General features: G+C 62.6%; 1 protein-coding gene across 5 annotated transcripts; it reads left to right on the forward strand.

Annotated features, from left to right (window-relative positions):
* The first annotated feature begins 97 nt into the window (after positions 1 to 97).
* TRAPPC12 (trafficking protein particle complex 12) lies at positions 98 to 27,781 on the forward strand. Of its 5 annotated transcripts, XM_016155837.2 has the most exons (13): positions 106 to 229; positions 2,172 to 2,525; positions 6,230 to 7,354; positions 8,103 to 8,219; positions 10,851 to 10,964; positions 11,904 to 12,042; positions 14,875 to 14,987; positions 19,074 to 19,146; positions 19,894 to 19,967; positions 23,159 to 23,257; positions 25,669 to 25,769; positions 26,370 to 26,457; positions 26,547 to 27,781. In XM_016155837.2, exons 3-13 carry the CDS (start codon positions 6,236 to 6,238, stop codon positions 26,787 to 26,789), a joined length of 2,280 nt encoding a protein of 759 aa, XP_016011323.2. In that variant the 5' UTR covers positions 106 to 229; positions 2,172 to 2,525; positions 6,230 to 6,235; the 3' UTR covers positions 26,790 to 27,781. The 5 variants fall into 5 exon arrangements, with proteins under 5 accessions (XP_036080384.1, XP_016011324.2, XP_036080383.1 ...); XM_016155838.2 differs by lacking the exon at positions 2,172 to 2,525 and having other exon boundaries at positions 99 to 229; XM_036224490.1 differs by lacking the exons at positions 2,172 to 2,525; positions 10,851 to 10,964 and having other exon boundaries at positions 99 to 229.

Here is a 27,781-nt window from a genome sequence, read left to right on the forward strand (position 1 = left end):
TCACACCTTGGGGCCCAGGACCCCCCACCGCTGCGCGAACCGGAAACGCCGCGCTTCCGCCCGCGACAGGTGCGCCTCCGGCTGCTGCACTGGGCATGCGCGAGGGCCGGCGGGCGCAGGCGCGGCGCAGGCGCCCGGCCACTCCTCCCCTTCCGCACGTCTTCCGACTTCTGCGGGGCCTGATCACGGCCGCTGGTGACCCTTCGCAGCCCTGGTAGGCGGGTGGCAGGTGAGGCTCGGGGCCTGGGCCGCAGGGAGGGATCAGGCCGCCCGTACCCGCTGCCCCGTCGCCCTCAGCCCCAGTCCCTCGGGGGCGCCTCCCCGGAGTGCCTTTTGCGGGGCTCCTTTCCGGGCGCACCTCTCCCCCCGGCCTGCACCCACGGCCCGCGCCCGGCCCCTCCTGGGGCGCCGGCCCCTGTCCCCCGCGGCTCCGCGCGCGCATCTTCGCCGTGGGCCCCGCGGACGCCCGGCGCTCACGGCCAGGGGGGGCCGGAGGCCACCTCCCAGCTCTGGCGCTCGGTGGGCCGCTTGGCCAGGCGGGCTCAGCCAGCCCCCAACGCCTCTTACCCCTGTTTGCTCGTGAGTGGAAAGACGTTCGTGGCCGCGCGCCCGCCCGCCCGCCCCTACTCAGTGACGTGGGCGTAAAGTGCGCCGATTTGTGTCACTTAAGTCACCTTCCAGTGCAGCGTCCCGGACCAAACCGATCGGTAGGCTGTGTGTACGGGAAGACTGAAAACATGTTTGTTTAGAAAGAAATAAGGCTCAAAGATGTGTTCTAAGGTGTTCCTATTTCTCACTCGGCTGCAAGAGTTAGACCCCAAAGAATCATTTCCTTGGACCTACACTTCCTTTCTTTTATATGGCCGTTTGAAGAGCCCCGTACCTTTTGGATCGAAGTCTTTTATTCCTTGTTTCTTTTCATAAATTCAGAAGAGAGTGTGGAGCGGCAGTGAGCCAGGCCCTCTGCGTGGTGGGGTGGGAGGGAAGGGGGGAATGCTGGGAGGGCAGGACCTCGCTCCTTCCGCTCTCATTCAGTGATTTCTAACAGCCGCCGTCCCAAGACGTATTTCCACGCTGCTTCATCGTTGGAAGTGCAATGACCATGGTTATTGTACGTGCAGCTCCTCGCAGTTTTAAAAGTGCCCGCGTTGGTCACCATTTAATCCCCATTGTCCCAATTTCCAGATGAGGAAACCGAGACTAAATGGTGAGGTTATTTTTCAAGGCTCACTTAGTAGCGAAGCGAAGACTCAAGCTATTAGCCCGAGCCTGCGTTCTGTGCCCTCCTGCCTCTCCCCGCCGCTCTGAATCATGTTCTATCCTAGCAGCGTTTCAAGGAGTGCAGAGGCCAAAACACCTGTGTGGGCCTCCCACCAGCATCAAGTGTTGGCACTGTGACTTTGGGCAGGCACTTGGCTTCCTCTGCTGTGTGGAGCTCATAATACTGTATAGGTTCATTCTGAGGATTAAATAAGATAAAGCATGTAAATTCTTGATCGGTAGTGGGTGTTTTTGCATGGGCTTTTATAAATACATACTAGTTAGATTTGGCATGGTTCTTTCACAGAAATATGGTTCACATTTTTGCCATCTGGTAAAAGATATATAATTCCAGAGGCTTATGTCCAGAAAGGGAACCTGAGCAGTGGTAGTTTTAATTGTTGTTAGTGAATTTAAATTACTTAAAGTTAGTATTAAAAACATGTTAAGGAATTAACTAAGCTCGTGCAAAGCACTCACCGCTGTTTAACGTTCCAATTTCGAATGCGCCGCTGTTTATCACCGTGTCTCTGAGCACGGGTCGTTTCCAGGTGGTTTATTTCGGGGGTTTTGGAAAGGGGAAGTATTTTTGTTTGCATTTGCCATTTATACACATCCACGGTCATAGCTCATGGTGCCACGTGCAAGAGTCCCTCTGCCACACATGAAATTCTGGGCAGTGAGACTGTATGTTGTCCCACCTGGGACTCTGGGGTTGAAAGTGGAAAGAGGTTACTTCCCACTTCCTTTTACTGAGACGCGGACCTAACATGGAGTTGTCCTGGGAAAATCTGGAAGCATGACTGTCAGAGCACCAGGGCACATGCTCGTGAAATGTGCTTCCCTTTCAGCCTGTTCAAATCTTCGGCCTGTTTTTCTATTATATAATTTACTGTCCTGTTGATTTGTAGGAATCGTCAACATAGTCTTGATATTAAGAAGGGTGAATGTCAAGTGTACCAGAATGCTTACACGCTGCTACTAAGTAAATTGGCACATCCACTTTGTAAAGAAATTCAGCATTATCTAGTGAAGATAAAGCGTATTCTGCGTGATCCAGCATGTGCACTTTTGATATGAAGAAATTCGCACACGTACACCAGGAGACGTGTGTAAGAAAAGTAACAGCACCGTTTGTAGTATCAGAAACCTAAACACGCCCCGAGTATCCACCAACAGTCGAACACATGACGCGTCGTGGCAGCGCCCGCCGCAACGCCGTGACCAGATCGCTGAATGGCGTCTAGCTTCACACCGCTTAGAAGGTCAGCAGTGGGGAGGGGACGTAAAGTTGGAAAAGCCTAACGTGGTGTTTGAGGGGACTAAACATGGAAAATTAAAGAAAAACAAGAGTATAACAAATTTCAGAATATTACCTGCGAAGGCACTAGGGTATTCTCTTAGCCGCGGGTTATAAATATTGTGTTGTACCCAATCAATATTTAATTAAAATTATTTATAGAAACTGTACCTTCAGAAGAGAAGGGGAAGTATAGCAAGAATCTTCTAAGGTCTATTAATGAAAAATGTAAGAAAACTTACACGTGGCTGTCACAGGCTGTCCCTGTCCATCCAGAGTCACTCTCCCCTTCTGTCCGGCCACTGTTCCGTGTGTCTCGTTTTCACACTCCTTGGTGTCTGTGTTACAGTCGGTCTGCTCTCTGCGTCGTCCCCTCACCGTGGCCCCCGGAGAGCGGGGGATCATGGCTTCGCCCTGGCATCTTTGGCCCCGTAGCACCAGGCGAGGCGCGGCCCCTGGTTGGGGGGACGTTTCCATCCAGTCCGATGGCAGTGGTTTTCCATGGACGTGTGGTTTCTATGCAGAAATCAGGAATAACAGTATCATTCTCCCTCTGAACTGGGCAGCTTCTGTGTAAACATCACAGGGAAACAGAAGTTGGTTTTCTAAATTAGATTGGATTAGAAACAATGTATCTGAAGATGATCAAAACATAGTTACAAACTTAAGCATAGACTTGAAAGATTGTTACTTTTTACTTTCTTTTTTTCAGAAGATTTCATTAAAAACATTTGAGGTAAAGTCGTAAACCCTTTGCCTAGCTGTCCTTCAGAAAGGCTACATTCTCCTTATCGATAAATAAGTTTCTCCAAATTTACTTTTAAAATCTTTGCGTATTTCATAAGCAAAAAAAAAAAAATGATAGTTTTACTGTGGGTTTCTTCAGTGATCACAGACGCAGTAATTGTCCAAGCCACATAACAACTGCGGTTGCAGAGCAATGAGCCTTCTCGTGTCCTGTGCGAAGTAGCTCCAGGGCCTCTGCGGACAGCTCTCCCAGGTGCCCATGGTAACCTGTCTTTCTCGTACCTTGTAATACGTGACAATTAACCTCGACAGGCAGTTATTTTTGCTTATTTTAAGTTTTTCTGCTCTTCCTCGCACATACGGAAGACTATGACTTTGCCAGTTCTGTTCCTCATCTATTCCCGTAGTCGTATGGATTGGTCCTTGCGTTCTCCGGTTCTCCGCAGCCGCACACTCATGTGCTGCTGGGAGATCCAGAGTTGTCCTCTGAAGTGTTCTCTTTCTGGGGCGGGCTCAGAACCAGCAGTCAGCGGGCAGCACTTACTGGCATCTCCTGGGCGCCGCGTGCTGTGCAAGGGGCCGGGACGCTTCAGTGCTCAGGGCTTTGGTCAGAAGGGCCGCACTCTCTTCCTGGCCGTGCCACTTACCGACAGTGGCTTCGTTTCTCTGACGCGTAGTGCCCTGTGTCCATGAGGCGGTTGCCAGCTCTCCGCTCAGTTAGGAGGAGGCGAAACGAAGCCATGCTTGGGTCTCCTGCGTCTCTGCGCCCGGCCCCCACTTCCCGCACAGGGAGGACCCAGGGGAGAGCCTCGCGTGCGGGCCACCCACACACCGATGCCCCTGCCGTGGCCTGCAGGCTGGGCTCGCCGAAGCGTTGTGAGAAAAAGGGCTTTTGTTCCTTTCCTTTGTATTTTTGACTCATTTGTAGCTAATAATTAGTGGATGAGTGTATAATAAATGGAGAATTAGTAACTGTGCTGGACAAGAAACCTCTCCAAAACGGTTAACTTTGATTATCTACTTTAAATAATCTTATCTTTGGATTTTAGGGCGATCCAGGCTATAAAAAGGAAGGACAGCTAACTGGGAATATTGTGATGAAAATGTTGACAGTGAGAAAAAAGGAATTTTTGATCAGCTAAGTATAGTTTTTGAAAGTCAAAAAGGTTCCGGGTGGCGGCAGGACCTTCAGCTTGTATGATTGTCTTAGTTTCCTTGAATTTGTTCACTGTGAGAGCAGAACAATGTGCAGTAACTTTTGCTCCAAAACGTTCTTTAAAAGGAGGAGCAAATAGTTTTCTCGGCGCCGGAGCTCCTTGTTCCATCCCGGGGCCTCCGTCAGCCCGCGTCGGCCGAGCACTCCGCTTAGCCGGTCTTGGTTTCTCACACGCCCGCCGAACGGCTTCGCGCTGCAGGAGCCCGTGAGCCTCAGTGGCCTCGTCCCCCCAGCGAGGGAAGCGATGGTGGCCGCCTGACAGGGCCGCTCCGAGGACGACGTAAGAGGAAGCCGGGGCCACGGCTCGGAGCACGCCAGGCGCGTGGCGCGTCCCGACGTGGGCGTCTAGTTTGGTCGTCATCGGCCTCCGCTGGCCCCCGGCCCCCGTGAGCACGCCTCGGCCTTCCTGACTGACACGTGCGCCCCTCGCTGTCGCAGAGTCCCAGCGTTAAGCCAGCCGCGTTACTAGCTCGGGAGAGGACGGGTTGGTTGTTACAGACCGGAGGGCCTGGGGAGGCTTTGTGGGGGCGGGGACTTCAGCCCATCTTACAGAATCAGTGGGGCTTGAAGGCCGGAGACCTCACACCCACTAGGGTGGTTGCTATGGCTACCCCGAACAAGACAAAAAAGAGCAGGTGTTGGCAGGGATGTGGAGACACTGGGATCCTTGTGCACAGTTGGTGGGTGTGTAAAACGGCGTGACCACTATGAAAAATAGTTTGATAGTTCCTCAAAAAATTAAAAATAGAATTGCCATATGCCCAACCATTCAGTTTCTGGGGATAGGCCAAAAAGAATTGTGGACAGGGTCTTGGGGTGTCTGTGTCGTGCACCCGTGTTCACAGCAGCAGCGTCGACAGTAGCCAGAGGTGGGGTGTAATCTAAGTGTCTGTTGATAGATAAACCGATAAACTGGTCTGCACGTACAGTGGGATGTTATTCAGCTTTAAAAATTAAGGACATTCCGATCAGTGCTACAGCATGAACCTCGAGGACGTTTTGTAGGCGAAATAAGCCAGATACAAAAGTACAAACACTGTGCGTTGCCGCCTGCGTGACATACTTAGACTGTTCAGGTTCATAGATTCATGAAGCAGACAGCGGTCAGGGCGGGGGATGGGGCGGGCGCTGTTGAACGAGTACGTAAGTCGGTCCTGCGAGCTGCGAAGAGTCCTGGGGACAGACGCGGGTGACGGCCTCGCAGCCCGGGTGTGCGTGGCGCCTCTGACCCAGGCACTGAGCAGGGGCTCAGGTGGCACTTTCCACAGCAGTAGATAAACGGCTGGAGAGGCGGAGTCTGGTGAGTCCTGCATCGTCTGATGCGGAGCTGACGAGCATCTGTCAAATAGACGTATTTGCGGAGCGGTCTTAGGTTCGGGGAACATGAGCGGCAAGAATGGAGATTGTGTCCCCCCCCCTCACCCCCGCCCCCCTCCGTACCCCCCCCGCCCCCCGTCAGTGTCTCCCTCCGCGGCACCCTCGTCGCCTTTGACGAAGCTGCCACCACGCAAAGCCGCAGGCAGCGCCAGGCTTCCCTCTGGGCGGCGCGTCCTCCGCGGGTTTGGGGAAGTGCGCAGTGGGGCATTGACCACATAATGACACGGTCACCGTTTTTATAAATTAAAGACGGTTTTAATGGTTGGGTAGAATCCGCTTGGTGGTAGCAGACGGTGCTGATGGGGCTGGCGCGTGTGTCCCTGCTGCAGGCCACCATGGAGACCGCCCAGGGCGCTAAGCAGAGCGGGACAGAGGCGTCGCAGCCGGCCGAGGGGCCAGCGGAGGGCACGACCCCGCGGGACGAGGGGCAGCCGCTCTACCTGGAGGAGACCGTGGACCTCGGCGGGGCCGGGCTGGGGTCCGAGGACAGCGGGGCGCTCTCGGAGGACGCTCGCGGCTCCGACAAGCTCACGGAGCGCGCCATGGAGAGCGTCCTCATATCCGACTCTCCCGATGACAGCGACGACGACGCCGCGGGCGAGCTCGGCGGCCTGCAGGAGGTCGCGGGGCCTGCAGATGGCAGCACCGGCCACAGACTGGAGGACGGCGCAGACGGAGGAGCGGCCAGCGCTCTGAGCAACGGCGGCGATGGGGACGGGCCGCCCAGCGCTGGCCGGGACACGGCCCCTGATGGCGGGGCGTCCCTGGGGGCAGCCGCGGTGCAGGATGGGGCTGGGGCGGCCGCGGAGGCCCTGGCCGCAGGGCGGCCCAGCCCCGAGGAGGAGCCCGTCCCCGTGTGCACCATCTTCAGCCGGGTGCCGCCCACCACCGCCCAGCCGCCACCCTTCCTGCCCGATGGCTTCGAGTCGCAGCTGGTGAAGTCGCCGAGCTTCGGGGGCGCCGGCCAGCCGGCCGCCACGACGCCCCCGCAGGTGGTCCAGCCCAGCCCCAGCCTGAGCACGTTTTTTGCGGACACGACCGGCACCAACTCCCTGGCCTCGGACTTCTTTGATTCGTTCACGACGTCCGCCTTCATCTCCGTCAGTAACCCCAACGCGGGCCCTTCGGCCCCGGGGGCGGAGGCCACCCTGGTTTCCGCGGACCCCGCCTGCTCCCCTGGCGCCCCCGGCCCGGACCCCTGCGTCCCCGTGGCTTCTCACGAGGTTCCGCCGTCGCCGAAGCCCTTCTCCCAGATCCAGGCCGTGTTCGCGGGGAGCGAGGACCCCTTCGCCACTGCCCTGAGCATGAGCGAGATGGACCGGCGGAGTGATGCCTGGCTCCCCGGGGCGGCCACCAGGGACGTCCTGCTCTCCGTGGCGGCCCAGCAGTACGGCACGGTGTTCGTGGACAAGGAGAACGTCACCATGCCCGGCCTCAAGTTCGACAACATCCAGGTGCGACGGGGTGTCCCCAACGAAGTGGGCAGTTCTGCGTGCACCCCTCGTTTTTACGCGTACATGTCGTATAAATTAAATACCTTTGGGGCACTGAAAAGCCGACGTTTTTCAGCAGGTCCTAAGATTCTGACAGGGAGAGTCCGTGTTATGTCACTGGGTGATTTAGAACCTTCTCGAGTCCCCTGACATAACGTACCTGAGGTACTAGGCGTAGTCTTAGAAGTTGGTCCGTCAGGGCACGTGAGTCTCTGAAGTAGCTCTAAACTTTGGTCAGTTTATGTGTGACATTTGGGCTTCAGTAAATGATAAATCTCTCATTTCTTTTTTAAAGTCTTGAGGAAAACATCGAATTACACTTAACATGCTTAACGTATAAACAGTAAGAATGGACGGGAGGACTGAGCAGTGCCCAGGCCCGCCCGCCCTAGCCCAGGCCCAGCCACATGCCTCACGCCCCCGGGTGACCGCCCGCATGTCACCGCACACTCGGGGCCTCCCCCAGCCCCCCCGCGTGGTGTGCCTTGTCGTGAGCCGGGCACAGGTGCGCTCCCTCTCCACACACTCACTCGACTAAGGTGGTGACGCTCCCGCCAGCATCGGGGGAGCACCGAGGCTCACTGTGCTGTGGCCGCCTCTGACCTCCACACCCGCGGGGAGCAGACACACCCCAGTCAGTCATGGTTCTGCTTAGCCGAGTTTAAGCAGCCATCTGTTGTCCTGACATATTTTTCCTATATCCTTCCAGGGAGATGCAGTTAAAGACTTGATGCTTCGCTTCCTGGGCGAGAGAGCGGCCGCGAAGAGGCAGGTGCTGGACGCGAGCTCGGTGGAGCAGTCCTTCGCGGGCCTGAAGCAGCTCATCGTGAGTGGCGCGCGAGTTCTCGGTGTTGGCCCTCGTGCTGTTCAGAGCTAATCGCGTCCAATGCCTCGTCCAAAGCCCTCGCGCCTGCGTAGAACTCACGCTCGATTCCAGGCCTGTGTAGCAGCGGGGTCGTGTCAACGTACTTTCAATGTTACATCCGATTAGTTTAAAAGACGTTGTTTGAAATGATCAGATTATCTGAAGCAGCACATAGTTTGATCAAAGAGGCGTCCTTAAATGTAGTAACTGGATTGTTCATTATGATACTAACTTGATTTTTTAAAATACTCTGTTTTCTCTGGTCGGTGGAGAAGGCGTACCATTGAATGGGTGGATTTACCAGAAATGCACCACGAAGGCTTCGTTTAGTCACTGACAGGCGCACATGCAGAGACCCGGGCAGATGCTGTCCTGGGTACGGGCAGGAAGCTCACTTGCAGGCATGCGAACGTGGGGTGAACCCCCGGAATTGTGGGCCCGCTGTTGCCTTTTTTCTCGCGTATTTTATCATCTCGCACAAGTGTCGTCCTCGGAAAGCTGAGTGAGAACCCCGTGCTCCGGTGACTGGTGGGCACGTCACACGCAGCCCAGTCAGAGCTCAGCTTTTCATAACTAAGGCAAGTGCTTCATTGAGTTCCTTTCAGCGAAGTGATTCGAGAATCATTCCCACAGTCGAGAAGCTTTGGGAAGGATGTGGAGATTCTTTGTTTTTTAACAAACGGGCAAAAAACTGATTTTTAAATATCTGCATGCTTTACTTGTTAACGAATTTGTCGGTCTTTGAAGGCAGCCATGTCGTGGTCCCGTAAAACCACTAGAGTGAGTTCCCGCACTCCGTCGAGCGGGCTGGTGCGTTCCCTTTGGCCGTGAAAAAGCCGCTGTGATGCGCGACTCCGAGTGGCAGGCCGCGTGTGCAGTCGGCTGTGGCGCCGAGCTTCGCGGGGACACGCAAAGCCACACACAGTCGTTACCATTGTTCCCGGGCTGTCTTTCCACCGCGATTGCTCCTGGTGTTAATGAATTCAGACAGTGGTGTGATATTTTCTCATACATTGAAAATTCTTGAGGCCAGTAGAGATCTTATTAACAGGCGTAGCAAGGGGACCTGTCTGCGGTTGGTGTTTTATTGGACCGTTTTTCTCACCTTTTGGAATTGTCAGTTCTTCAGATAGAATCTGTGTTTTGTTTCCTGTTTTTAAAAAGTAATATTTAAATTCAGAGCTTTTTCTCACATCCAGCTGACTTCATCGTCAGAGTGTCCTACACAGTGATGACGGGGATTTTCTCAAGATTTTCTCCACAGAGCTTAAAGTTTTACGTGGGACACTTTAAGTCCTAATTTTAAAAATAAGTGTCTTACCGACCACCTCCGACATCTACTGTGAAGGTGGAGGGGGGACTGGCAGGGAGAAGGCGGCGGGATAAAAATAGCAAGAAACACTTGGAGAAATAGATGGTCATAATTGCGGGGGGGGGGGGCAGGCGGCAGGTGGCCACGGCGCAGGCCCGCACAGGTGGGGCGCGGCCCGATCGGCAGGGTCGCGCTGCGGGGTCACACCCAGACCCCTCGCCGGCTCTGCTGCCAGACGGGGCGGAGGAGGCACGGGCAGCCCAGCCTGCCCCCGCGTCCCCCCGTGAACAGACCCACGTCGCCTCTCGGGCCAGTGGCCGTCAGAATGCTGAAGGCCGTGCTCTCTTGGAGAGAGAAACCCAACACACACGCGCTTGTCACACGCGAAGGGCACATGGCCCGTGCCTTCCCAGTCAGCACTCCTGCGAGCACCGGGGCTGGGGAGGGGGCCTCGGAACCGCAAGCACTGGCCACCGCGGCGCATGACAGTGCCGTCCGCACAGACGGCTGCGCACGGGTGCTCAGGGCAGGGCTGCTCGTCGGGGCGTCCTGCAGGAGGCGCCGGGCAGGCCCGCGGACGCGAGCTGGGAGCCGGGGGCCGCTGGGGGAGCCTGAGAGGCTGTAGCCAGGGCCGTGCCCCAGGTCCCTGAGCAGGGAGCCCGGCCGTCCCGAAGTTGCTCCCCCCACACCAGAGCCCTTCCCGACCTGGTGTCAGACATGCATGTGCAGCCATGCCTGCGTGTGCGTGCACACATACGTGTACACATGCACGCAGATAAAGAGAAGATGCTTCCGCGGGGCCTTGGCGCCGGTCCCCGAGGAGGAGAGCCGGCCGGCCCCTTGGAGGTCCGTCTGCGGGGTGTCAGCCGCCTGGCGCATGGCCTCGCGGCTCCGCGGCGCGCGCTCCGGGCCTGTCTTTGCGGCACGTCGTTTAGATGTCCCGTCGCTTGCGTGAGGGGCATTCTCTCAGCTGCGCAAACGCGGAGGCCGAGGGCCTCAGGGCTGGGCGGCACGCCAGCGCTCCTTAAAAGGCGAGACCCTCGTCTCCCGCTCGCGTCCAGCTCCCCCTCCACTCGGCCACTGCTGCAGGCGTCTGTGGAGCCGCATGGGCCCGGGCCCCGGCCGCCCGGGTGACAAGCCTGCAGGACTGCCGCACGGCCCCCGACGACCCCCTACGACCCCTGACGACCCCCACCGACCCCTGCCGACCCCTGCACGGCCAGGCCCACGTGCCCTGCGTCCTGGAGGCCGTTTGCTGACGCGCCCGCCGTGTCTTACAGAGCTGCAGGAACTGGAGGGCGGCGGTGGACCTGTGCGGCCGCCTCCTCACCGCCCACGGCCAGGGCTACGGCAAGAGCGGGCTGCCCACCAGCCACACCGCGGACTCGCTGCAGGTGGGCCCCGGGGCGGGGGGCCGCGGCTGGGCCGCCGAGACTCGGGGGCGTGGCAGGAGCGCGACCCCATCTCCCGGCTTTGCCCTCCGTGCAGGGCGCCTCCAGTCTCCTCCGGGCGGTGTCGCCCGGCCCCGGGAGCACGCTCCCACGGTGCGGGCCTGGCCGGGTGGAGGGTTCGGGCGCACCCCGGCCCAGACGCAGGACACGCGAGGTCCCCGGGGGACGCGCGCTTCGCCAGCCGCTGCCGCCCCCAGCATCACAGCGTCAGGCGTGACCCCACGCTGCCCCCACGGCTCACGGGCGGGGAGGGCTGCAGAGCCGCGCTCGGGCCCCCTGCCTCCGCCGCCTGTCACAGGAGACCCTCCGTCCCCGCCTCGCCCGCCCTGCCCCGCCCTGCCGCAGGCTCCGGACTCCGAGTCTCCACCCCGTTCGTTCTCTGAACTGCAGCCACGTCACCCCTCGGAGCACAGGGCCGCCCTTCTCGCTCTCCGGCTCAGACTGCATGTAGCTCCCGCTGCCGCCTGGTCGGCTGCCACCGCCCGCCTGTGACGGGCCCGCCCCCAGCGGCACACAGAGGCGGAAGAAAGGCCCCAGCTCCGCCTGGCGCCCCGTCACTTCCCGGCCTGCCGCCCGCCGCGCCTGCCTTCTCCTCCCCGCCGACCCCTGCACCCCACTTCATCCTCACCCCGCCCCTAGGAGCGTGCATCCTCCTTCGGGGGCGGAGTGCCCGTCGTGACTCAGAGTGGCCAGCACCGGGCTCTGCTGATGCGCTCTGGTCACTAAGCTTCGTCAGTCGCGGGGCTGCAGGGCATGGAGTGCGGGAGGGAGAGGTCAGCTCTGCCCAGCGGGTCCGAAGCCAGGCGCACCGCCCGCGAGCAGGGAGCGGGACCCCCGGCCCCGCCGCCCACGGTGACCTGCCATTCCGCCCCGTGTCCGCAGCTGTGGTTCGTGAGGCTGGCGCTGCTGGTGAAGCTGGGCCTCTTCCAGAACGCCGAGATGGAGTTCGAGCCGTTTGGGGACCTGGACCAGCCGGACCTGTACTACGAGTACTACCCGCACGTGTACCCGGGCCGCAGGGGTGAGGCGGCGCGCCCTGTCCCTGCCGCCCTTGCGCGGACCTGGGTGTTCTCGGTGCCCCTCGTGTGTCCGGTCCTGGGAGACAAGCGACCGCCCCGGGGGCCGCCTCGGTCCAGTCCCCTCCGAGCTGCAGGCGTCTCTCCCCCGTCCAGCAGCCGCTGGTCAGGCAGCTGCTGGGACCCAGCAGTGCGGCGTGGGGTGCGCTCGGCGCAGACGCCCTTCCCGGCGGCCCCGCACTTCACGCCAGCCTCTGACGGGCTCGCCACGCACGGCCGCCAGCCCCCAGAGGGCCCTCGGTCACAGTCCCCTCCCCTCCCCGCTCTCCCACAGCCCCCTCAAACAGCGGCAGGACCCCTCGGGGTCGCATGCGGGCTCTTCAGTAAACTACCCGGGACGGAGAGCGGCAGACGTGGCAGAGTGAGGGCTGCTGCGCTCCGCGTCTGCTCCGTCTCCGCGCGGCTCGTTTTCTGGGTCGTCGGGTCGTTTTCTGCTCTGGCGTGAGGGGGCGGGCTTGCCCCTCGCACGGGAGACAGCACGGGGGGCGGGCAGGCGGTGAGTAGGTTTCAACGCCTGACACGTGGAGTCGGCGCGGCGCGGGAGTCAGGCCACTGTCTTGCCCAACGTGGCCAGAATGAGTGCGTGCTCCCGCCCGAGTCTGCAGGACTCCTCCCACCCCGCGGCCCGGGTGTCCCCGGCCTCCGCAGGACGGGAGCAGGGAGAGCCACAGGTCCGCGTGAGCAGAGCTCGGGGAGCACTGTCCGCGGGAGGCAGGGTTGGGGGTGTGGCCTGGCTCTCGGCCCCGCCTGGCCCGGTCTGGCTGGTGCCGGCCCTCGGTCACTTCCGCCGGTGTCTGTCCACACGATCCTGTGTTTGAATTATTGGAGCTGTAACGATCTGTGTGAAACCTTATTTCAGAACTTGATCTTCCCGGATCGCCAAGTCAAACTGAAATCGATGAGACAAATACTTTAATCAGACGCTAAATTTCTGCTTTTCCTTCCCCTCACCCCTCTGTGTGAGTAAAGGTAGCGCGTCACTGGGCCCCGAGTCCTTCTGCCCTCCCTCCAAAGTCATAAAACGCGCACTTCTAGGTTTGGGAACTTGCAGTGGGACTCATAACCGCATACGGTGGTTCAGAGGTAAACGCCCCAAGTCCAGTGCCCTATTTCCCACGTCAGATGCAGCCTCTTGGTCAACGCACTCGGCTCGGGCTGGAGGCCCAGGCCACCGCTCAGCGCCAGGGGCATGGGCCAAGGCCACCGCTCAGCGCCAGGGGCATGGGCCAAGGCCACCGCTCAGGGCCAGGGGCACAGGCTCCATCCTGGGAAGCGTGCTTTCCCCAAGACGAGAAGGCCGTCAGCCCCCCTGCTCGCCATTGTCATGGGCTTGACCCTCCAGTCTTTCCTTAGAAAGGGTTGTTAAGGGCACAGAGAGCTTGGCTGGGGGTCCCTTCCCGCCGTCAGCAACACAGCCAGAGGCCAGGCCCGGCCTGTCCTGTGTCCCACACAGACGCCGGGCACCACGTGGCCCGGCCTCCACCTCCCGCCCGCATCGGGCATGGCCGCCGCACACGTGTGCAGGGCGGCACCCCCCGGCCTGGCCCTGCGCTCCCCCCTCGCTCCGTGGCCCAGGGACGCCCCCGAGCTGCCGTCTAAGTGCGCCGTGCGCGACACGTGGCTCCAGGCCCTGCCCGACCGTTCTGATTCACAGTAGCGTGGAGGAGAAGCTGGCTTCCGGAGGCGCAAAGCTGTGTCCGGTGTCAGGAACACACGCCCACGGCCCTGTGTCCCGGGATCCAGTGGTGACAGGAGGGACCATGACATGTGCGGAGCAGTCACCCGGCAGAGGCCCGTGCAGCGCGCAGGCGGGACGGGCACGCCAGGCCGGCCCCCGTGAACCTGGGCCGCGGGGGAGAAGGAGCGGCCCGGGGAGGGCGCCGTGCACCTCGCGCGCGGGCGGCCGGAGGCCCAGCCGTCGCCACTCCACGGAGCAGCTCAGCCCCTGCCGAAGACGTGGCGGAGCCCACTAACGTGACGGCTCCCTGCTGTCCCTCCTTTGGTCACCGCCCTGTGTGGAGGCGCGGTGGAGGCTGTGCTTCCCTGTGACTCCGCGGTGGCAGTGGGTTCGCGGCACTGCAGGGCCGCAAGGCACACGGGGGCGTCTCCGTCGAGCGCTTTCTAAACACTTGTGGAGGACGCTTCTCTGGTGTGAGACCAGCCCGGGCTTTGGCAGGTCGTGACCGTAAACGCATCTTCCGGAAGGACGGGCCCACGAGGAGGCTCTGTTCCCACAGGGTCTGACCGGCGCCTCGTCCAGGCCCTGCAGGACAGAGCGCGGCCTCCCGGCCAGCACAGGGGGCTCCTCGGCAGCAAGGTCTCACCGACTCCCAGGGACTCGGTCCCAGACCCGGGAGAGGCAGTGCCCGGTGCTGCCCTGTCACTGGTCTGTGGTTCCCACACGGGTGAGACGCAGCGGCGGGAACAGTGGACGCCCCATCTCCTGCCGACTGTCTAGACCAGCGGTCCCCGACCTTTGCTGCACCAGGGCCCGGTGCTGCCACGGGCACCTGACGCCTGAGGGTCTGAGACGGGGCCGAGGCAGTGACGCTGGCGCCAGGGACCTGCTGCAAACGCAGACGAAGCCGTGCTCGCTGGCCCGCCCCCCACCTGCCGCTGACCGGCGCCGTCCACGGCCCGGGGGTCGGGGACCCCTGGTCAGCCGCACGGAGAGCTGCAGCCCACGCCTCGCCGTCTTTACCGGGAAACGAAGGGGCCCTGTCCCTGGGCGGGGGCGCGGGCAGCGGACAGCTAACCGGCTCTGGCTTTGATTGCAGGTTCCATGGTGCCCTTCTCCATGCGGGTCCTCCACGCCGAGCTGCAGCAGTACCTGGGCAACCCCCAGGAGGCGCTGGACCGGCTGCACGGGCTGAAGGCCGTCTGCAGCAAGGTAGGCCAGCGCCGGGCGGCCCTCCCCCGCCCTCCCTCCCCCGCAGGGGCTCCGCGCGCTCTGCCCACCCCCCCCCACCCCCTTTTTCAAAAGACGGGGGACCCGACCCCTGGTAACCATGGCATTCAGCCTCTTCGCGGGAATCACCCTGGGGAGCCACAGACGGTTGAGGCAGCACCGGCGTCACCGGCGGGTGGAGCAGGCTGGCGTCCTCTGGCTTCCGGCCGCATAGCAGCCGCGCTGAGCTGCGCCCAGGCTGCCGGCGAGGCCCGGGCACACGCCAGGCCGCCACGCCTCCCGCCGGTTCTGCGAGCATCTGCCTGGCGCCAGACAGAGGCGCAGGGCAGCGTCTAAAATGCCCCAGAGCGGAAGCAGTGACGCTGCCTCGCGACGACTGCCCTTCGTGAGCCCGACTCTGAAGGCAGGTGGGCGAGGCCCAGAGCGGCTCCTGAGTCGTCCGTGGTCGCGAACTCGCATCAGCGGAAGACCAGGACGTTCCACTAGTGACGTCGGAGGGCAGCGGGGCTGCAGTCTCCCCGCGTCGCCCGCGGGCGCTCGTCCCGGGAACCTGTGCTCCACACGCCGGTTTGCAGATGAGAGCGGGAGGCGCAGAGAGGCCCACGCGCTTGTTCCGCGTCGCGCCCGGCTCCGCGGGCCCCGCCCTGTGTGTGTTGATGGATGTGACGTTGGTCGACGGCTGCCAGCCGGGGGCGCAGCGCAGTCCGCCGTCTGCGTCTTTCGCCGTGTGCTCCCCTCCAGCTGCCGTGCGTGGACCCCTGGACCCAGCGCGCCCTCAGCCGAGACCGCTCCTGGGGCGTCGGAGCTGTTTCCTGCGCCCTTCGGTGCACTTGGCACGCCCGCCCCCAAGTGCAAACGCAGTCCCCCGAACTCGCGAGGCGACGGGTCAGGCGGTGTCGGAGGTGGTGGCGAGGCTCGCCATCAGCACGTGTCCGGTGCCCACCCCAGAACGGGCTCCACACCCCTCATCATCACCCCCTCCGCGCTCACACAGCCCTGCGAGGCACTGGTGGCCACCGCCAGACGCGGACACAGCCTCGGAGCTGCATGCCACCAGGGCACGGCCGCGGAGAAGGAATCTGGACCGCACGCCGCCCGTGGAGCCTGTGGAGTCCAGCCTTCCACCCGCCCTCTGTCCCGCACGGCGCGTCCCCTGAGGCCCCGGGCAGTGGCGCTGGAGCCTGGGTCCTGCAGCTCGCCCTGCGGAACGGCGTGCCCGCTGCACTGCCTCTGCCGGAAGCCGGTGTCAGGCAGGACGGGGCAGTGGACTCGTCCCTGCAGACAGAGCCCTGTGGGGAGGAAGCGAGGCCAGTCGAGTGCCGGTCCCGTCAGCCCCTCCTGTGGGTTCTCTCCCTTGACCTGCACCCCATCCCCACCTGCCTGACCCACAGGGGGCGGCCTTGAACTTCAGTCCCGGTGGCATAGGCGTGAGTGACTGCCTGACAACAGTGGTGGTGGGCGTGGAGCTGGGCTGTCCCAGCACCCCCCCCCCCCCCCCCCCGTGTTTCAGGACTGGAACAGGCCGGAGGCCCGCACTGGGGCTGCCCTCGGTGGTCGCCCACTGGCCCCCCGCCTGTGCATTGCTCTGAGGAGCTTTACTCAAGGGCAGTCTGCAAAGGCAGGGCTGTTGATTCCAGAAAGAGTGGTCATTCGGCCCCTGTCCGCCCAGCTCTGTCCCGCCGTTCACACTGCCCGTGTGGTGCTGGCTGCTGGTCCCCAAGGCGGCTTCTCCAGGCTGGAGGTCGGGACTGGGGGCATCAGACTCTGGGGAGGGGGCGAGGAACGAGGCGGGAAGCTGAACCGCAGCCGCAGCTCATCCTTCAGCGCGAAGGCCATGGGGCCGCCCAGGACGTACGTACGCGCGCCCTGACCCAGTGCCCCGGAGCCCCCGCCGGGCCGTCTCAGCACACGTGTCTCAGGTGGGAAGAAGCCACCTTCGGGGGCAGCAAGAGCGGGGTGTGCGAGGGGCCCGGGGACAGCCGCGGGTCGATGAGGGCAGAGCACCCGCCGCTGGCGCACCCAGCCGTGTCAGGGCAGGTGTCCAGCGGACGCTCTCCGGACTGTGAGCCCTGTCAGCGGCTTCGCGGGGGGCGTGGCTCGGGGGCGTGGCTTCGCGGGGGGGGGGGGGCGGGGGACGTGCAGACACATCCCTCCCCTGGTCTCCTGTCCGCGTGGTCCTCACCAAGCAGTCCAGGCCTGGGCGGGGGTGGCGGGGGCGTCTGGGGGATTCCCACACGCGTCGCAGCCCCAGGCCGTGGGATGGGATACGTGGAAGGCCAGGCCTGACTTTCAGAACCCGCCCGCGCAGTGACCTCTAACCACGGTGCGACCTCCGCTCTCAAGGGGGAACGCGTCGGCAGTGCGGGCGACGGGGCGAAGGTCCTGTTAGTCCCAAGTCTCGTCCGCTGTGTGAGCTTGGAGTCTGGCTTTTCTTATTGAGAAGAGTCAGGTGCGGACTGCGGGGCACAGACAGGTGCAGCCGGGCCGGGCGCGGCTGCCGGCGTGACAGGCGGCCGGGAGCGCTCGGCGCCCGCAGGCCCCGCAGAGCGGCGAGTCCGCGCGTTCCGCGTGGTCCCCGAGGGGCGGGCGCCGCGCGGTGCGCCTGCGCGCAGTGTTCACGGGCGTCACTCCCGATTTTTCGTAGGTCGCCCAGGGACTGGTTTTCTCTGGTGTCAGCAGGTGACGAGTAAGAACGGTTCAGGGAATCCGTTCAGGTGCAGTGGTGTGGAAGAGAAAGAAACGTGCCCACCGAAAGTGACTCCCCCGTGCACGTGGCAGTCACCTCTGGCTTCAGCCCGGGGCCTCGGCCAGGGAGCGTTTAGCGTCCCTTAGGTGGCTTGGAAAGCCTCTTTCCCAGAGGCCCCCCGGGAGACTGTTGGGGTCGGGGAGGCCCCAGGGCTCGGCAGAGAAACCCGAGCCGCTCTCGGACACAGCCGCCTCACCCGTGTCTGGACTCGAGGGCGCCAGCGAGTCCTCAGGGCCTTGGACTTGGGCCTGCCGCGTGGTCTGTACGCTGGGTGCCTCCTACATAATCTCTGCCCCTCACCCTCTGGAGCTGACCCAGGGCCGTGGTGCCCGGGTCGCCATGGCGCTGGTGCTGACGAGCCCATCCGCAGAGCAGAGCATGGGGTGCACAGCGGCCGTGTGGGGGTGTGTGCAGTTCCCACGCATGCACGCAGCGTCAGCTTCTCCGGTCTCTGGGGTGGGCGTAAGTGTGGCGCTGCTCGTGGGCTGCCGAAGTCCGCTGGGAACCCAAGGTGTCGGGAACCCGTCTGCCCAGGCGTCCGTGACCCGTTACAACGCCTGTCCCTCCTGCCCCGGTGACCACGCAGAATGCACAGCCCAGTTCCGCGCGCTCTGCATGTGACTTGGCCACCACTTGCCTTTCGACATCCTGCTTAGATGAGGTGGTGTTGGCTCTGTGTGCAATCGGGCAGGTGCGGTGTTCGCTCAAGGTGTGCGATTTTGTCCGCAGCCGAAACCCAGCCAAGCGCGACTTCCACACCGTGGGCCTCCCCCGCCCGCCGTGCAGAACTGGTGGCCGTCCGCGTCGCGGCGGGTGCTGGCTGCCCCGACTGTCCAGGCCATGCCCGGTCCCCGGTGCTGGGGCTGAGGCACACCGTCCGCTGACACAGAACGGCGCCGTCCAGAGCCATGTCCCAGCCCCCGGCCGCTGCTCCCGGCCCCTCCCCGGCGTCTGCACTGTCGAGGCCCAGAGCCTCCACTGACAGTGCTGCAGCAGCGTCCAAGACGAGCTCCTCCCGAGATGCACCCCCCCAGCCCAGGGGGAGACAGCAGGCGGCCCTGGGGCAGGCAGTGCGTGGGCAGGGTCTGCAGGCTCGCTGTTCGCAGCCAGCGTCCACCACCCTGAGTCGCCCGAGCTCTGTGGCTGTGGCTGGTTGTGCTCTCAGACCCCGTATCCGGCCCACCGTCTGCAGTGTGGTCTGTGCGCCACGCCCCTGGGCACACGCTCGCCCTCAGAGAAAGCTGTTCCCTGGAACACCTCGTGCCGAGTCTCGAGCTTGAACAAACCCGCGTTTTGTGACCTTGGTCTTGTTCTCACCGCAGATCCTCGCGCATTTGGAGCAGGGCTTGGCGGAGGACGGCAGCGCGAGCAGCATCTCGCAGGAGAACAGGCAAGGTCGGTGGCCAGGCGCGTCACGCAGAGGCTCGGTCCCTCCCTCAGCCTCGTCCCCTCTCTCCTCACTCCGCGGTGCAGCCACCCTCGCATGCCCACGCTCATCCCTTTTTGGGGCCCTAGTCCCCAAGCTTGGTGCTGTTGACCCTCAGCGAGCGAGCCTGGGTGGGCGGAGCCACCGCACCCGGCAACCCCCGGGTGCTGCACTTCCTCAGTGCCGGAGGGCGGGCCGAGGGCGGGCCGGGGCCTGGCCCTGGCCCTGTGTGGGCGCCTGCAGCCGGGGACAGCGGGGCAGGGGAGGAGGGCGGCCCGTGTGCGGAGCCTTGCACGCAGGATCACGGTGCCGCTCTCGGGCCTGAGCACTGGGCGGCGGGCTGGCTCGCGTCTGGATGCCACTGCCCTGGCCGCGACCTCCTGAGAGGAAGAGGATGAGCTGCCCCACCTGCCCACGCTCCCCGCAGGGCCCGCGCGCTGCACGGAGGCCTGGGGCCGCCCGCGTTTCCCCGTCCCCATCACACCTGTCCCCCCATCCCGAGCCCGGTCCAGGGGCTGGCCACCTCCCTCTGTGCGCCCGACTCGGAGTGGGCTCTTAAGGTGACCACTGGCCGCCCGGACTGCACTGGCAAGCCTATGGGCCCGGGCGGGGGCGTGGCCGTGGGGACAGAGCGACCCCGTGGGCAGCTCACAGGCCTGACCAGGGCAGCGGGCGGGGGCCTGGCCGTGCCGCTCACCGCCGCCTCTCTCTTCCAGCCTCCATCCAGCTGTGGCGGGCCCGCCTGGGCCGCGTGACCTGCTCCGTGGCGAACTGCCTGCTGCAGATGAAGGTGCGTGTGGCCTGTGGGGAGCGCAGGCAGGCGAGGGGCCCCGGGCGGGCGGGGCGGCCCCATGGGCAGTGCGCCGGGGTGCTCGGGGGCTGTGCGGAGTCCAACAGAACGGGGACTTTGCATTGTCAAGTTTGGTTTCCACGGGGGGGTCTAGATGATTTAACTAAAATCCTCGCTTGTGCCCTTTCTCTGCTCCCTTCTGTCTGGGTTTTGACCTGAATTCGGTCCCTGAAGGGTCCTGTGTTCTGCGCTCGTGGATGGTGTTTTTCCTTGTCCGGATTTGATTTGACGATTGATGTTTGTGACATCTGGACATGGGTTTCCCCACAAGATCTGCTTCTCAGGACACCGCGCAGGGCTCACCACCCCCGAGGGGACAGCTCACCCACCGAGACGGAGAGGCCGAACCGGGGCAGCGGGACACCGGCGGCCCCAGCTGGCTGTCCTCCGACCCAGGGCGGGTGGCCTACAGTGAGGTGGCCGTGAGGCGGGCGGATTGGCCCCACTGGGAGTGCGGGCAGGCAAGGGGTCAGCCACAACCGAGCAGTGCTGTGGACCCCTCGGGGCTGTCAGGAGAGGAGGGAGGAGCAGCTCACACAGCCCAAGGTCACTCCCGAGCCGGTCTTCACGGAGCAGGGCAGTGCGCTTGTGGAGCCCCTCGTGATGGGGCGGCTGGGTGGGGTGCTGCACACACCAGACCCCGGGGAGGGCTCGGCGCGGTGCGAATCCAGAGCCGCAGCGGCTCGTCCGTTAGGCCAGCGGGTGCGGCCGGCAGCCGCATGGAGCGGCCAGCACTGGGCATCGTGTGCTTCCTGCCCTGGCGGCCCCCGCCTTCTGCGCACCCTGCAGCGTGTGACACTGGGGCACAGAGTGACCTTGCCGTGCCCTCCACGTTCCTGAGCGCCAGGCGTTGCCTCAGAAACGGGGCGCCACCCAGTGTGCGGGCCTCAGCGCTAGTGCTCGCGCTGCTGTCCCCTCAGAGTGGGGGGGGGCTGGGGCTCGGCTCACCGCGCCGCCCCGCCCCTTCCCACGCCCGCCGGCCCCGCGCGGCCAGCTGCCCATCGGCAGCGCGTCTGGTCCTCACACCTGAGCCCTGCGCTGCCCGGCTCTCGTGGGCGGGACAGAGGTGGACCCTCTGCAGTGACCGGCTGCTCCCCAAGGTCGAGGTCCTGTCCCCTCTGCCCCTCCAAACGAGCCATTCTTCCGCTGCTGATCAGCCATAGCCAGCCCTGAAACCCGCGGTCCAGCCCGGGGCCACCGTCACCTGTGCTGAAACCACCAGGCTCACGCAGAGCGACAAGAACAGACGGAACCCACAGGGCCGACGTTGCATTAACCTCGGGGCCGAGGCGCCTCGGAGGGACGTCCTCTGTCCCGCTGCCGGGCTTCCATTTGCATTGTAAGACACGTTAACAGAAAACCGAGGGACGGCGATGCTCGTTCTCCCCGCGTCCTGGGACTCAGGACAGCGCAGTGTCGTGCTCGACAGACACGTTGACGATGCGTGCGATTTAACGTGAAGTTTTAGGTTACCCTTTCGCGTTCGTCAGGTAAAGAGAGGAAGGTTGTGCGGTGCGGGTGACCGCAGGCGCGGGCTTCGTGCTGCTGCACGCCGGCCGGGGTCGCCGCGGTGCGGTCGCGGCGCGAGGCGTCGCGATGACTGAGCGGAGCGTGTGGCCTCACAGGGGCGGTGGACCCAGCCCTTTGATCCCTCCTACTCAGTCAAGCTTCGAACGATGGGAAACCCATCCCCAGGCTTCAGCGCCGAGTGTCCGCGGGGGACGCGGTCGGGCAGCGTCGCGAGCGGCGCACAGCCGGGGTGTCACTCCAGTGCCGCGGTGCGTCCCGCCTTCTCCCCCGAGACTCCAGACAGCGGCCCAGGGCCCCGCACTGCAGCCACTCAGCTGCCTGCGCGCCAGCCTCCGCGGGCCCCAAGCGTCCCCCACCCGCCGCCCTGCTCCCCACGTCAGCTCAGGGACTGTGCAGCCACCTGACGCCTCCCCCCAGGTCCTTGCTGGTTGCGGTGGCTTTTAACCTAGTTTCACAGCCACCAAACAGGTGGGCAGAGACGGGCTGAAGTAGGCATGTCCCGCAGGCGGGGGGCTGCCCCTGCCCTCGTGGGAGCCCAACCCCCACGACGGCAGAGGTCACAGGCGCCCTCTGCAGAGCCCGCGGGCCACTGCGCCTGAGCGCGGCCGCGTTCCTGGCAGCTCCCGTACAGGAAGGAGGAGCAGCCCCGGGACACCGTGCCCACAGGCTTGGCTCCCGGGCCAGGGTCCACCCCAGGGCTGCGTGTCCCCACAGCCCCGCCTCCTGTCTGACGTCCGGCCCGGCGCGTGGGTGCAAGTGCCCTTCTGAGACCATTGCTCGGTGTTTTAAAACTGTCCCTTCTGGATCCAGTTATCTTTGAAAATATTGACTCTTGTCCTTGACTCTGAAAGAAAGAATAAGGCAGCGACACTGCCCAGAAAGCCATCCTGGAAGGGGCGCCGAATGGCCTCGCTGGCCGGGGGCCCTGCCCCCACCCTGCACGTCCCTCCGTGGTCCGTGCAGCCCAGATGCGCGTGTTCACGGGCATGGCCCAGTCACACAGGAACGCCAAACTGCCCTTTCTCACCCCTCAACTGACAGGAGGGGGAGTGCTGAATTACGGCAGGGGATCCCCAGTGTGGCAGACACTCCGAGGGCTCCCCCCCACTCCCGTGCCCCCAGAAATACAGCCAGGGCCTCAGGCTCCACAGGTCCCCTCGCCAGCTGCTAAGCAGCGGGGTCACTGCCTCCTCCCGGAGAGATGCTTCTCAGCGCACGCTCACACTCATGCACACACACGTGCACACCCACGGCACTGGCTACAGCACGGCCCCGCCACGGGCGGCACTGACAGGCGCCCGAGGGGACACAGGACAGGTGCCGTCAGCCCTCGCGCCCGGGGCCTCGCGTGACACTCCCTGTAACGAGCTGCGCTTGAGGGTGGCAGACGCCTCACCTTCCCGCTGAACTGGAGTTTTCCTCGTCATCTGTCTGTCTTGACAGCATCCCAGTTAGCAACGCGGTCACTCTGGCTCCAGTTTGGACGAGCTTGAGATATAGAAGGAAACAGCAAGAAAAGCACGTTGCGGGGTTTGGGGAGGACTAGGGCAAGGCGCCCCAGGGGCCGTGCGCCGCGCCCGCCTGACGCCCTCTCCCCGCAGGACTACGTGCTGGCCGTGGACGCGTACCTCGCCGTCATCCAGTACCTCCCGCAGCAGGAGCCGCAGCTGCTCAGCGGCATCGGCCGCGTCTTCCTCCAGGTGGGTGGCGCCCGGGCGCGCGGGCCACCGGGGGGACCCCAGGGTGGTCGCTGACGACCCACAGTGGCGTCGGGGCCGCCAAGGTGGCGGAGACTGCCCCAGAGGAGAAAGGTTGAGGGAACGGGGAGCGTCAGCTCTTGTGGGTCGAACGCGCGCGCAGCCAGGGCCCCTGCCCCAGGCCGCCGCAGGGACCGGCGCCGCGCGCTCGTGACGCGCATGTGCAGTTCCTGCCACGAACCCCTCTCCCTGAGGGAGGAGCCCCCGTCCCATCCGCGTTCACGGTGACAGGGACGTGGGTCTCTGGGCTGTGCGTGCGCGTGAGCAACGCGTCAGGCGTCTGGCGCTGGTTCTCTGTCTGCGTGAAAGTCAGTCGGGAGCTTCCTGCAGAATTCGGGGTGTTTGGGAAGGTTTGAGCCCCTCACCGAGGAGACGCCAAGCTGGCGCGGGGCGTGCTCGGTGCTGCCAGCTTTTCTGTCTGTTTCCGGGGACCGTTTTAGAGTGTCCTAGAAATCACCTGTTTGGTCTGTATTTTTATGTGTATTTGCATAGAGTTCAGTAAAGTACAATCCTCTCACTTCAAGTTCCTTCTACCTACAGTTACTTCTCCTTTTACATTTATAATCTGGTTATTCTTACTTTTTTTGTATTAGTCCATTCACTTATTATCTATTTGCTTCAGATAACTACCTTGGGTTTGTTTATCTGTTTGCTGACTTACTAGGTATTCTGCAATACTTTTAATTGCCTTTTCATATTGAAATGTTTAAGCTGCCTGTAACTCTTAGAAAATCAGTCATATTTTAAATCCTAATTACATTCTAATAATTATGAAGATGTAAACCTACTTTCTGATCACCAGAAAAATCAGTGGGGGGCAGAGAATCATCCAAGCTTTCCCTGTCGCCTTCCCTAAGACAGGCCCAGAGCCAGTGCTGCCCGGCTGCATGAGGCCGGGCGGGCGGGCGGGCCGGGAGCCCAGTCTGCGGGTCTGTGCGTGCCGGCTGCGTGCGGCCCTCTGAGCCTCCCTCCCATGTAGCGGCTGGCGACAGCAGAAGTGTCACCTCACAGGCTGCAGGCAGAGGTACAGGGCCAGGGGTGAAGCCCTCATCACAGGCCCCGGCGCACGCCTGGGGCTCAGCACACCTGTGTCACTCAGCACACCTGTGCTGGCAGCAAGCAGCACCTGTTAGAGAGTTTTAGCTAAAGCAAACCTGCTTCGGGAAATGCAGAGCCTCCCGCGGGAGAGTCCGCAGAGGGAGGGGAGCCCGGGGCAGACGCCTCTCTCCTCCTCAGGGCTCCTCCTCTACGTTCGTTTCTTTGCCCCGCTGTATGCCGCCCGGTGCCGTCGGCTTCTGGGAAGGGATCTGCCCTCCTTGCACCCCGTAAGGTTAGCTACCGTTTCGTGGACACTGGCTTAAGACACGAGACTCCAGGGCCATTTGTCACTCTAGTAATCTCAGTATACCTAGGGTGTCACTTGTCACCAAACACCGAGCCCAGTTTCCTCAGGCCCGTGCCAGGGGCAGGTGATGACTGCAGTGGCCGCCCTGCTGGATAGAAGTCCACCCTCGGGAACGCAGGCCTCGGCTGCTGGGCCGGCAGCGTGCCTGCAGTGGTGCTGGGGGAGGGGCCAGCTTCCCCAGCAGGGCGCTGAGGGACTGGGGGTATCACTGCCCGGAGTCGTCCCTGTGTGCGGCCCGGGACACAGGCCTGTGTCTCACCTCCCCCTTTTGTGCCAGTTTTTGTCATAAGTGGACTTTTCTTATTTTCCATGTATGTCTCACGAGCCTTAGGTCGTTTGATGTCCATCCTTACACCTGAGGCACAAAGGCCTGAGTCCCTGCCACCAAACGCCGCCATGGTTTTCCCGGCGATGGGGACGCGGGAACATGCCAGCCGTCGGCACCCGCAGGTCCGGGTCCCCTGGGTAGGGGAGCTGGGCACTCCGTGCGCGCGATGAACGCGGGCTCGGCTTCGTTTTGTTTTTCTTTTCCGTGGAATTCTGTACTATTGAGTCAAAATGTGACTTGGACATTTTTAAGCTTGATGGGCTCGCATTTTGTTGATTTGGGGTCTGCCACGTTACACCAAAGTGTAAAGGTTACATTTTTTTGGTCTTTCATTTTATATTTATCTACTTAACACTGTGCAGCTGTGCCAGGATTCCTTCTAAAAACTACGACTTTTTAGCAAGGCCTGTGTGTTCGCAGGTTCACTCCTGGTGTGGGACGGCAGCCTCCGCGGTATCCTAAATGCGTTTTGCTTCCTGGTCAGGCAGTAATAATAGGTAAATGGCCACCAGAGCCCTCCCCTGCCTGGATGTGAACATCTCCACACCCTAACGTGACTCTAGGGAACTGCGTGCAGGTAGATCTGTCATCTGAACTGACTCAGTAATTTTGTCAAAACAGATTGGTGACATTAAGACAGCAGAAAAATATTTTCAAGACGTGGAGAAAGTAACACAGAAGTTGGACGGACTGCAGGGGAAAACAATGGTTCTGATGAACAGGTGCGTGTTTTGGGCGCCTGTGGACGTGCCTTTGATGTCGCGGCAGGGGACACCGCAGGCGTGTCGCGGGCAGGGGCCGGGGGGCGGAATGCTCCCCGCTGTCTGCAGCACCTCGGTTCTTCGGGTGTGCAAGCCCCGGGGTGGGAGAGGGAAAGGGTGCCTCCTGCCCCCACCACGTGTCTCGGCACTGAATCCGGGGATGGGGGGGGGGGGCATGTGGGCGCGGCCTGGAATCGCAGGAATGTTCTCTTGGTGTAAAAACTACGATCTTTCCCCTCGTTTTTCAAAACCCCCGTTTTCAACACGAGCTGTATAGAGGTCTGGGTCTCGCAAGGCGGCCGCCTGTTGCTGTCTTCGGGGGCCGGCGCCAGCCCGGCAGTGCGCATGCGCACACGGCGACAATGCGGGGGGCACAGCGCAGTTAGGCAGGCAGAGCCCGACGGGGCGCAGTCGCTCGCGGGTGACCCCCGGAGAGCGCTGCCGGACTGGGGGCGAGGCTCAGGGGCGGACACCACCACCGCGCCCCTGCGGCTCCCGGGTCGGGTGCTGCGCCCCAGCATCCTGGCCTTCGCGGCTCACTGCTTGTCACCCCCGTTCCAGAGCTTTCCTTCACCTCGGTCAGAACAACTTCGCCGAGGCCCACCGATTCTTCACGGAGATCCTGAGGATCGAGCCGAGCAACGCAGTGGTAAGATGCGTCGGCGCCCCGCAGGCCTCGGGCAGCGGTGCGGGAGGGTGCGGGAGAGTGCGGGCCTTGACACGCGCCCCCTGCCCCAGGCCAACAACAACGCCGCCGTGTGCCTGCTGTACCTGGGCCGGCTCAAGGACTCGGTGCGGCAGCTGGAGGCCATGGTGCAGCGCCAGCCCCGCCACTGCCTGCACGAGAGCGCGCTCTTCAACCTCACCACCATGTACGAGCTGGAGTCGTCGCGCAGCACGCAGAAGAAGCAGGCCCTGCTCGAGGCGGTCGCCGGCAGGGAGGGCGACAGCTTCAACACGCAGTGCCTCAAGCTGGCCTAGGCCGTTGCACGCGGCCCCACCGCGTCTTCGTGAGCTGCGTTCCGGCGCCAGTGCACGATGTCCCGGGGCCGCGGGGGCCTCCGCCGCTGGCGTCTGGGGGCGGCTCCTTGACCCCGAGCCAAGGCGTGGCTGTTCTGCAGTGTGTGGAACCCCAGCCGGCCTGAACCCGCGCGGCTCGCACTGCCTGTGAGCACCGCGGAGAATGTGCCCTGAGGGTGGGGGTCACGGACAGACCCCCAGGGGATGCGGTTTATTCCCGGAAGCTGGCCCACGTGGCTCGTGAACTCTGAACATCCTCAGAGCGGCTCATACGCGCCACAAAGTGCTGTCGCTGTGCCCGTGCGTCCAGAGCACGTGTACACGTGGACGACACCACACGCCTCCTCCCCTGTCCCCTGTCCCCGTCCCACACCCCAGCGCCCACGTCACTCATCTGATTCTTCCTCAGCCCGTGCCGAACACCTCGCACGAGCCTGCTGATGGGTGACAGAATCCACCCTCATTTCTCCATCCGTGTACGCACATCATGGGAGCTGGGGGCGGTTAGGGGTGTCGGTGGAAGGAAAGGATCCAAGTGCATGAGAGGCAGGGCTGCGCTTCCTCATCTGAGCATCGCGACTCACTTTCTGCTGACGGGGTGGTCCCTGCTCTTGAACTGGCGAGTTTCCTCGCTCTCCTCCAGAGAGTCCGGCAGTGCCCTGTCAGCCGCCGGCTCTTCTAGAGCATCCGAGAATGGAACTCCTCTTAAAGACCGTGCTGTGAACACCTGCTGCGTGAGCAAAGCGAAGCTGTTTCTGTTCTCTTAGTAATAGAGTAAAAACACCCACACACCTACCAGACAGACGGCTCCACATGTTTGTTGAAATACAGGTAGGTCAATGTGCACATTAAAATAGGAGAAAAAGGTGAGATAGCCCAAAGGGCTGTTGGATACCAAGGAAGGGTTAAACTTTTTGAGAGAAAAATAAAAGCTTTTGTCTCAGAGGCCCAGA

Source organism: Rousettus aegyptiacus, unplaced genomic scaffold (assembly GCF_014176215.1).
Source record: "Rousettus aegyptiacus isolate mRouAeg1 unplaced genomic scaffold, mRouAeg1.p scaffold_m13_p_7, whole genome shotgun sequence".
Classification (NCBI taxonomy): Eukaryota; Metazoa; Chordata; class Mammalia; order Chiroptera; family Pteropodidae; genus Rousettus; species Rousettus aegyptiacus.

What these genes read in the sequence shown, in the direction of transcription:
- TRAPPC12 (XM_016155838.2), top strand. Translation starts at nt 6,236, where the DNA reads ATGGAGACCGCCCAGGGCGCTAAGCAGAGCGGGACAGAGGCGTCGCAG. An exon ending in TCAAGTTCGACAACATCCAG is followed by an intron (nt 7,355 to 8,102) that starts GTGCGACGGGGT and finishes ATATCCTTCCAG; the next exon opens with GGAGATGCAGTTAAAGACTT. An exon ending in TGAAGGCCGTCTGCAGCAAG is followed by an intron (nt 14,988 to 19,073) that starts GTAGGCCAGCGC and finishes TTCTCACCGCAG; the next exon opens with ATCCTCGCGCATTTGGAGCA.